This window comes from Mercenaria mercenaria, chromosome 4 (assembly GCF_021730395.1).
Source record: "Mercenaria mercenaria strain notata chromosome 4, MADL_Memer_1, whole genome shotgun sequence".
NCBI classification, from domain to species: Eukaryota; Metazoa; Mollusca; class Bivalvia; order Venerida; family Veneridae; genus Mercenaria; species Mercenaria mercenaria.
The window spans coordinates 1,222,655-1,233,538 of record NC_069364.1 but is presented as its reverse complement, the minus strand read 5'-3'; the positions used below and the strand labels follow the sequence as shown (position 1 = coordinate 1,233,538).

The following is a 10,884-nucleotide window of genomic DNA, read 5'->3' as shown; positions in this document are numbered from 1 at the left end:
CGATGATTTTACTACACCATGGCCTCTAATGCCCCTTTTATTTGATGTCTTGCTTCTGATTTCCAGGTACCACCCCGATACTACCTTGCAACTACAATTCTTGTGTCATACTTGACTGGAACTATTTAGGTCTTGAAATTTCAGGTTCTTCGCTAACATCCACGACATCACCACACAAGAGGCGTACAACATCCCTTGTCCCGCATCTCTGTGTTGCTGCTTAAAACTGCCGGGGAGGGGGCTCTGCCTCCTGAGCCGATCCTACCCCCTCTAAATCTCTGTTACTTCCCCGCACCTGGTGCTTCCTATCCTGGTCCTTCCTCCCAGCAATCCCACTCTGCTGACTTTTGACACACCTGTTTTTCAAACAGTCCCCCTGGAATTGCCTTGTTTTTCTGCCCTTGGCTGAATACCTCTGCTGACCCTTTTTTAAATCCACAGCCTTTCTCGGTGTTCTAGCCTACTGCTCCCTGCAAACACCTTGAGATCACTTCTGCCTTTGACCAGCCAACTCCACAGCGCCACTGCTTCCCGTTCTCCTGACATTTAATGCAGACTGCAAATTCCGATGGCACATTGTCCCTGCACACCGTAATCCCCGCTACGAGCGGATTTCCAGGAAACTTCTCCGCCATTAGTGGTATAACTTCATCATCAAAAATCATCGTTCGCTTTGGCATGTTAAGAACTGCTCTTTTGTACAACAAGTCGAGCCCCAACAACATGTCTTGTTCTATTGGTGCCACATTCAGGTATTCCTTGATGCTGATGACAGTTTACAGATCTCTGCTACCTTCGTTTCACCATAATCATCTGACCGCCTGCAATTACCGGCCTGAACATCTGCTTCCCTGGTGAACGCCACTTTAGTCATTCCAGCTGCAGCTTCATCACCTGACTGCCTTCTTTAACTTTCACTGACTGTCACACACCTGTTTGTGTTGCTTCTGACCGCATATGCTGCCTTCCCGTCACAGTCCTACGAGGACTGCCACAATTCACTTCTGGTTCTCCAACCACCTCTTTTGCAACCCTTGGCCTTTCCACACAGCAAACCGCCCTGGTTCCGTCTTATCTGTATTATTGTTAAAACAAACCCTGTTTACAACACTCCTGCCATTCTGATGCTGATCTTGACCTTCTGGACAATTCCTCTTCAAATGTCCTTTTGCCTGACAACGGTAACATCTACGTTCTGGGCAATCTCGTCTGAAATGGCCTGTTTTACCACACTGGTAGCAAACGTCAGGACCAAGTGATCGGCCGTCACCATCGTTACGCTCCTTGGCCATTTCTGCAAACAACTTTTCCACTGTTTTCTTAACTATCACCTCTACCTCTACTCCAGTCAAACTTGATGCTGCACCACTAACTCTGGTCTCACAGATCCTTGGACCCTCCGCTTACGGTTCACGTGTACGACACGTGACCTTTGTTTTCCCATAAACCACTTGATGCACAAGTTCTTTCGCCCCAAACCGCAGTTCCAATTTCTTCATGAGACACCTGTACGACAGGTGTTCATTTCTTTCTGTAATCGTTGCATAGTAATCTGCCGCCTTCCCTTTTAAACACAAACAAGGCAGTCTGAAAGACAGCTAAATCCCCCGCCACTGCTATGGATAGTGAAAGGGTAAACCTTTAATTCTAGCTGTGACCTTGACCTTGAACTGACATGGCTGACTCATGAATTCTGCACAACGTCTTGATGAGGTGATCATTTGACCCAAGTTTCATGAAAATCCTTCAAGGGGTTTAGGAGATACAGAGCTGAAACCTTTGACCTTCAGTTGTGACCTTGACCTTGAGTTGACATGGCTGACTCATGAGTTCTTGATGAGGTGATCATTTGACCCAAGTTTGATGAAAATCCTTCAAGGGGTTTAGGAGATACAGAGTGGACACAAAATGGAAGGCTCAAACCTTCGACCCTTAGTTGTGACCTTGACCTTGAGCTGGCATGGTTGACTCATAATTTCTGCACATCGTTTTGATGAGGTAATCATTTTACCCAAGTTTTATAAAATTCCTTCAAGGGGTTTAGGAGATATAGAGCGGACACGAAATGGAAGGCTCAAACCTTTGACCCTAAGCTGTGACCTTGACCTTGAGCCGGCATGACTGACTCATGGGTTCTGCATATCGTCTAGATGAGGTGATCATTTGACCCAAGTTTGATAAAATTCCTTCAAGGGGTTTAGGAGATATAGAGCGGACAGAAAATGGAAGGCTCAAACCCTTGACCTTGAGTTGTGACCTTGACCTTGAGCCGACAAGGCTGACCCATGGGTTTTGCACATCGTCTTGATGAGGTGATCATGTGACCCAAGTTTCATGAAAATCCTTCAAGGAGTTTAGAAGATATAAAACGGACACAAAATGGAAGGCTCAAAACCTTTGACCCTAAGTTGTGACCTTGACCTTGAGCCGGCATGGCTGACTCATGGGTTCTGCACATTGTCTTGATGAGGTGATCATTTGACCCAAGTTTTATAAAATTTCTTCAAGGGGTTTATGAGATATAGAGCGGACACAAAATGGCAGGCTCAAACCTTTGACCTTGAGTTGTGACCTTGACCTTGAACCGTCAAGGCTGACTCATGGGTTCTGCACATCGTCTTGATGAGGTGATCATTTGACCCAAGTTTCATGAAAATCCTTCAAGGGGTTTAGGAGATATGGACCGGACACGATTTTGTTACGGACGGACGGAAGGACGGAAAGACGGAAGGACGGACGGACGCAGACCATTCCTATAATCCCTCCGCCACGGCGGGGGATTAACAAAGACAATCAGCACACTCTTCATCCGTCCATTCACATGCTTTCGCAAACAACGTAAATTTCTGTTTGAAGGCCCTCCAGTTGTCTTTACCACCAAACACCAGATTCTTTGGCAACGACTGCAAACCACTGTATTTCCTGCGCTTCTTACACCTGACCTCTTCTTCAGAACTGCTATCCCCATCCGAAGTGTCCAACACTGGCACACTACGCTTTGCCGCCTTCACACCTCTTTTCTTCACATTTTTCACTGATTTTCTATGCTCCGCATCACTGTCACTACCTGACCCTCCATCAGAAACTACCGCCTTCTTCGATTTACTCGTATTTTTCTCCACTGCAGGTTTATCCCCCTTTAATAACATGGCCAACATTTCCCTCAGCTCACTTGCCTTCATCTCATCCAACAACAGTGACTTTGTATCCTCTGCCATACTGCTACAAGCAATTATAATTGTCTTCCGCAATTACCCTTTATACATACAATGCATAAAGATACACCGTCTGCCTGTGCACGATCACAACCAGCTGCTCCAACGCCGCAAAATCCAAACAGATTACTGACACATTGACTAAAGCCACGGGCTAGAGTCACTTCTGCACAGCCCTCAATAACATAACCACAGCCACAGGAACGGAACAAGTTCACCTAATAATAATATCAGTTACCCTCCTCTACAAAGACCACCTAAATGATAAACAGGGATGGGCTCAATGAAATCTGGACAAGCCTTGTCTGCATAGAACCCTGCTTGGTTGCTTTTACACCTCAGCAAAAATACAAAAGAACAATCCTACCTTGTCTGTAGGTCTTCTTACAACCAGCTTTCTTACCGCCGTTCTATCTTGCACCGCCCCTGGACACTATATCTTCAAAAGGTATCTTGAACCACCCCTGCTTCCTTTCAAACTGCACGAACTGCACTTCAGTACACTATATAACTTTAAAAGTTCACTATTCCTACGAGGAATTCAATGCATAACACAGTCACTGTTAAAATTACTACCACCAATTTCACGCTACGCCCGTGATATAAATAAAGTCCTGCAACACCGTTTCAAAACTGAAATCAGTTCCACCAGATCTTATCAACCATCACACAGACTGTCACAAATTCCTATAACAGTCCTGTTCACTATTAGACGAAACACTGAAAATACCCTAATCCATAGTTTCAAACAATAATTTTGACAGCTGCGGTCACTCTTACCGTTTGTTATTATTTTTCCGGAACCACGTGCTTCTACACATCCTCGCGCATGCGCCGAAATCCGCCGGCTTCCGTCGTCGTTTCTGTCCTCAAAAACCTCTTTCCCGGCCGATCCTGAATGACTTACTAAGTCAAGACAGCTTCTTCTCAAACCCCTAAACCTTCCTCGCTTCGAAGATCGTTTTATCAGAAAGCACTGTTAACTTCCCGGTCACGACGTTACCCCACCACAGCGGTTCTCTACGCTCTACCAAACCGCTCACTAGAGCAACCTACCGACCGTCTCCACCACAACAGTGAATCTGACCCTTCTCGCAGCGCCAATGAAGCGATTCCTAAGGGTTTGCTTTTGCTCAACTCAGCCTATACCCGCTAGGAACCCCTCCTAAACAGCGGACGTATCACAGACGCATATTTCTACAAGATGGCTGGCTCACCAACTCCGCGAATCTCCTACATTAAAACCCGTTACCCGGTACATTACCGTGCAACTCTCTTATAAAGGTCATCGACCACTACAGAACCATGGGGCACCTACAACTAGTTTAGGTCCGCAAAGAGATCTAGTCCAAGATAAGGTGTTGAAGATAAAAAAAACAGTGTTTAATAAGTTTTACATCATATCCTAAGCTTTATAAGAAACCGTCAACCACAGAGTAAATATTTTGCTTAAAATCATTCCTATTTTTGTTAGTTGGAAATTTCGCCCTAAAAATAAATTTGACCACAAGTCAATTTAATAAACCAATCAAATTGTTTGTATTTCGTGCGAATAAAAAGTATTTTATTACAAATGTATTGTGTCTTTGAATTGTTGTTTATACCTGCTTTAGGTTTTAAAATGACTACCCTTTGCAAACTTATTTGGTAAAACCTTTCCCTACGTCATTGGAGATATAGACAACAATAATAAGTCCCCATTTTAACACTTAGTGTTTGCCTTTGTCCGTCTGTCTGTCTATTAAGCAAACGAGGGAACGTTTGTTGGGTACTAAGGACAAAAGGTAATTGTAACGTCTATTTATTCCGTACTGCTTATTTGGTACTTTCTGTCGCTTGGTGGGTACTTTATAACAAAAGAAATACCCGGTAAAGGTCTCTTACGTCCGTCCGTCCGAATTGGTGGCATTCATGTCTCTAGAAGTATTTGAACCAAAGTCATCAAACTTCACAGGATTATTATTCAGCATGGAAAGTTGCACGCCAGAGTATTAATTGGATTTCACACAACCAGACCAGAGTTATGGCCCTTTGTTTAGTCAAAAATATGCATAAAAAGGGCCTTAGTTCGTGTCACATGTATCTCGCATTGACCCAGGATTATTAAACATTACATGAATATCGTTTAGCATGTGAAGCTGTGCACCTGGAGTTTTGTTATGTATAGGATAGACAACTCGTGCCGTTGTCTACGGGATAAATACAACGAGTAAAGCGAGTTGTATATATCCCGTAGACAACGGCACGAGTTGTCTATCCGACTTAGACCACGTGACATAAAAACTGCAATTATTGAAAACTCTCCCAGGCGTTCAATAGAAATTAGGATTAACGTGTTTTTATAAAAGTAATATCATCTTTGTACCGTTAGCGCTTAATTGTCAGTAGGGCATATGAAATAATGCAGGTTATTTGTATAAATTCAGTTTTACTCAAATACCGGATTTACTAAGATTTAACGTTCATTAACACTTTGAGTCATTTGCAATCACAGAGTTAATGCTAAACGGTTAAGTATGGATTTCTCAAAAATACTCAAACTTGGACTGCATGCTGAACAATTAGTTTTTGTGAGGAGTTTGCATGTTGGCGAAACACGATGACAGATACGTTGATTCAAGAAGATAGCCAGGTTATTTATTTTTTTAGTTAGTTAGTTATTTTTTTTTATTTGTTTACTTTGTTTATCAGGATATAGTTAGTGGGTAGATGCTCGTAGGACTAGGAATACCTTTTACTATATCGTGCCCGTCTTGTAAGAATGATGTAGTTGTTTTACTTTCTAACTGGGCCAAGTTGTTCGAAACTTTAACGGGCTGTAATTTAGTTTAGTTTAGTTTAGTTTATACTAATTTGTTTTAGCTCGATTGTGATGAAAGCTTTAACTGTTTAAGCTTATTGTAACCACTCTCGAGTCCTTTTCCTATGAAAACTAGTACTGGGGTCATATGAGAAGTCATGGTCGTGACCCCAATGATGCTCGAACCCACAACTACTGCATTAAGCTGTTAAACTAACCGCCTGTTAAATTTCTATTCAAGATACTAGTCTTGGTGGGTGGGAAACACTAGTATGATATTTTAATTTTACTGTAAAGATGATTTAGTGTTTATAATCCTTAACAAGTGCATTTGATTTTCTAAGTTTTCTAAACTGATAAAGTTAATCGACCGTTAAGTCAATCGCCTGTTAAAGTTTCGAAGAACTGGATCCAGTTGTCTGCAAATTTAAGGATCGTACTGACATGTCTTTTTTATAACAAGTGAACATGAAAAGTTACAACTGTTGGAAACATTTCAGTGAATGTGTAAATTACGTTTTTACCCAGTTGGTTCTACACTACAAATATGTAGTTTATTGTAATTCAATTTTATTGATATCTAATAACATGGGGTCATTTTCACGATATTAATATTTAGACGTTGTCAACTGAATTTACCTCCAAGTCAGTCTTATTTTTTATCCCATTGATAACTGGTGAGAATATTGCAAGGTCATTTAACTCCGGCGTTCGCCTGTATTGTTAGATGGTAAATTGACACGAAATTCACGCGTTTTTTGCCCAAGTTTCCCGCGATATATATACAACGCTACTGTTGTATATGAAATATAGACGGGTACAAGTCTGCTTTGCGATTGGTTATTTACGGATTATCGTGGTCTAACTCTTGTATTATCTTCCCTTTCTGTGATATCGTGTTATATACTGAATCCGGTTAGTGCCATTACAGTGCTTCCGCATAATTTTATGCAGCGATGCAAAATTCAAGGTGAACATGTAAACTTGGACCATCATATGTATGACATCACAATAAAAACCACCGATCAGAGAGTATGTGCATCTTGTTTACTTCATATAAGCAAAGCAAGGTAAAGTGTTGTTTTATCATAGTTTTAACAGCGTTATCCCAGCCTAGTCACTTTTTGTAGGAATAACGCATGTTTTATCGTGTTATAACATCTGCAGAATCCATAGAGGTTAGAATGCGACTGAGCCTGGTAGGGCGAGGGTACCAACGTATCCCGAGGAATTCTGAAGTTGCTATGACAAAATGAACATGTGCTGCATAAAACGAGAAAAAAAACTAATAGATGAATACATTGTCACTCAACGTGATTAAATTTTCACGAAATGCGCGAGAATGTCTGAATTGTTTATTACGTTGACGTCATTTACCTGTTGAATTACCTGTTTTGGAGTCGAATGACTTGCCACGGAATGCGCATGTATAAAAAAGGCGTGTGTTATCTCCCCTTATCGGTACAGTATAAATAGTTAATATAAGTCATTTTCATGTCAATAGTTATACTATGCATGGATGGATATGCCAGTATAGTAGTCGCAACTTGACCGCGATGGTTGACCTTAGGCTGATTATTCATATCGATTATTTCATTGTAGAAATCAAGGGTGCTTAGGGTAGCCTTGTATATTTATATGAAATTAGTTTGTTTACAGTGCAGTATCAAAGTATGTATACTTACATTTGATCAGTTAAAACTTTCCAATACACTAATTTATATTTACACAAATTCTTATTTCCTTTTTCTCGTGCAGCTCGTGTTTTACGTACACTCCTTTTCAATAATAGGTTGTGCCTTATCATGTATTATAATGCAAAGGTCAACCATCGGGGTCAAGTTGCGTCCACTATACTTACATCTGATCAGTTAAAACTTTCCAATACACTAACTTATAATTACCAGATTTATATTTCCTTTTTCTCGTGCAGCTCGTGTTTTATGTATACTCCTTTTCGATAATAGGTTGTGCCCCATTAGGTATTATAATACAAAGGTCAACCATCGGGGTCAAGTTGCGTCCACTATAACTTAGCACAAACAGCCACCATAACAAAAGGGGTGTCACATGCAAGACTAGGATTGTAAGCTCCAAGGTCAAGTCACATTTGAGATCTGATCTTTACCTTTTCCATGCGAAGACTGATAATCAAATAACTTGGGATAAATATTTACCATTAAGACGAAGTGCCATATGTACAAGACCCAGACCCCTAACTTAAAGGTCATTTTCTTTTAACTTGGTCTATGTAATGACTTCCCTTATACATGAAAAGTACAATACATGTTGTTTTTTTTCTTAATTTTCCTACTAATATGAAAATAGCATATATGAAATATATTTAAAACAAGATAATATATACTAACAAGTAGATATTCAGAATCCAAACCCAGAAATAAGCTATCTATTATATAGCGAAATATACAAGAGCTGTCACAGGAGACAGCGCGCTCGACTATTTCGATGCTGGATAGTGAAACTGGGCATATCTGAGGAAACTAGAGCTGTCACTGGAGTGTTTAATGACTCCAATTGTGGATGAAGATATTGCACAATAGCCTGAGTCTATGTCAAAAATATCAACTTAAAGTAATAAGAGAGGTAAAGATAAAATGTATCAAAACACTATATAAGTATATCCTAAGCAAAAAGGGGCATAATTCATTAAATATTGGTGCCAGAGTTATGCACCTTGTGTCATATAGTGTGGGTGATGATGTTGAAGAACTATTTTAAGTTTGAATCAAATCCATTCAGTAATAACAGAGACAGAGTGAAAGTGCATCAAAACTTTAACCTAAAATTCTAAGTAAAAAGGGGGAATAATTAATGAAAAATTGGTGCCAGAGTTATGCACCTTGCGTCATATGGTGTGGGTGATGATGTTGAACAATTATTTTAAGTTTGAATCAAATACATTCAGTAATAACAGAGACAGAGTAAAAGTGCATCAAAACTTTAACCTAAAATTCTAAGTAAAAAGGGGAAATAATTCATGAAAAAATGGTGCCAGAGTTATGCACCTTGTGTCATATGATGTGGGTGATGATGTTGAACAACTATTTTAAGTTTGAATCAAATCCATTCAGTAATAACAGAGATAGAGTGAAAGTGCATCAAAACTTTAACCTGAAATTCTAAGTGAAAAGGGGGAATAATTCATGAAAAAATGGTGCCAGAGTTATGCATCTTGTGTCACATGATGTGGATGATGATGTTGAACAACTATTTTAAGTTTGAATCAAATTCATTCAGTAATAACAGAGACAGAGTAAAAGTGCATCAAAACTTTAACCTAAAATTCTAAGTAAAAAGGGGGAATATTTAATGAAAAATTGGTGCCAGAGTTATGCACCTTGCGTCATATGGTGTGGGTGATGATGTTGAACAATTATTTTAAGTTTGAATCAAATCCATTCAGTAATAACAGAGGTAGAGTGAAAGTGCACCAAAACTTTAACCTGTAATTCTAAGTAAAAAGGGGGAATAATTCATGAAATATTGGTGCCAGAGTTATGGCCCTTATGTCAGATGATGAGGAATAAGTATTTCAAGTTTGAATCAAATCCATCAAGTAATTACAGAGATAAGTTGAAAAAAGAGAAAGTGTAAAAAAAACTTTAACCAAGGTGGGGACGCCGACGCCGACGCCGGGTTGAGTAGGATAGCTTTCCTTATACTTCGTATAGTCGAGCTAAAAATTATGACTGTTGCTGCAGATGAGATTAATATCGATTAATTATGCATTGGCTAACATTTGTATAAAAGTCTAATAGGGCTTTTAATTTTCTGTTAAAAACAGATAAATCAGCTTGCATAATGACATAGTTAGAAAAGCACTACTTTCAAAATTGCACATGATTTTATACGATCAACGGCATAAAGGGGAGGTAATCAGAAAACAATAGATTCAATAATAACTAGAAAATGCTTTTGTAAAAAAGCGCATGTCTCCCCAAATGCAAAGTCCTATAGGCAAGAAGTCAATAGGGGTCAGGAGCGAAAGTCAAAGAGACACTGATGGTTGGCTGCAATAGGGATCATCTACTTGGCATGTCCAGTCATCCCGCTAAATTTCAACACTCTTGGCCTAGTGGTTCTCAAGTCACTGTTCAGGCTCCTGTGACCTTGACCTTTGATCAAGTGACCTCAAAATAAATAGGGGTCATCTACTCTGCATGTCCAATCATCCTATTAAGTTTCAACATTGTAGGTCAAGTGGTTCTCAAGTTATTTCCAAAAATTGATTTTACATGAACATGCCACTGTGACCTTGACCTTTAATAGACTGACCCCAAAATCAATAGGGGTCATCTACTTTGCATGTTCAATCATCCTATGAAGTTTCAACATTCTTGGTCAAGTGGTTCTCAAGTTATTGATCGGAACTGGTTATCAATGTTCAGGCCCCTGTGAACTTGACCTTTAACTGAGTGACCCCAAAACCAATAGGGGTCATTTACTCTGCATGAACAATCATCCTATGAAGTTTCAACATTCTGGGTCGAGAGGTTTTCAAGTTATTGATTTGAAATGGTTTTCCATGTTCAGGCCCCTGTGGCCTTGACCTTTAAAAGAGTGACCCCAAAATCGTTAGGGGTCATCTACTCTGCATGATCAATCATCCTATGAAGTTTCATCATTCTGGGTCAAGTGGTTCTCAAGTTACTGACCGGAAATGGTTTTCAATGTTCAGGCCCCTGTGACCTTGACCTTTCACAGAGTGACCCCAAAATCGTTAGGGGTCATCTACTCTGCATGATCAATCATCCTATTAAGTTTCAACATTCTGGGTCAAGTGGTTCTCAAGTTACTGACCGGAAATGGTTTTCAATGTTCAGGCCCCTGTGACCTTGACCTTTGAAG

General features: G+C 40.0%; 1 protein-coding gene across 1 annotated transcript; it reads right to left on the bottom strand.

Annotated features, from left to right (window-relative positions):
- Nucleotides 1-220: 220 nt before the first annotated feature.
- Nucleotides 221-1,292, bottom strand: LOC123552586 (CCHC-type zinc finger nucleic acid binding protein-like). The gene is made up of 2 exons (XM_045342326.2): nucleotides 1,003-1,292; nucleotides 221-356 (listed from the first exon to the last, which is right to left on the bottom strand). Exons 1-2 carry the CDS (start codon nucleotides 1,290-1,292, stop codon nucleotides 221-223), a joined length of 426 nt encoding a protein of 141 aa, XP_045198261.2.
- Nucleotides 1,293-10,884: the final 9,592 nt, after the last annotated feature.

What these genes read in the sequence shown, in the direction of transcription:
- LOC123552586 (XM_045342326.2), bottom strand. Translation starts at nt 1,292, where the DNA reads ATGGCCAAGGAGCGTAACGATGGTGACGGCCGATCACTTGGTCCTGAC. An exon ending in AGGTGGTTGGAGAACCAGAA is followed by an intron (nt 357 to 1,002) that starts GTGAATTGTGGC and finishes TTTGAAAAACAG; the next exon opens with GTGTGTCAAAAGTCAGCAGA.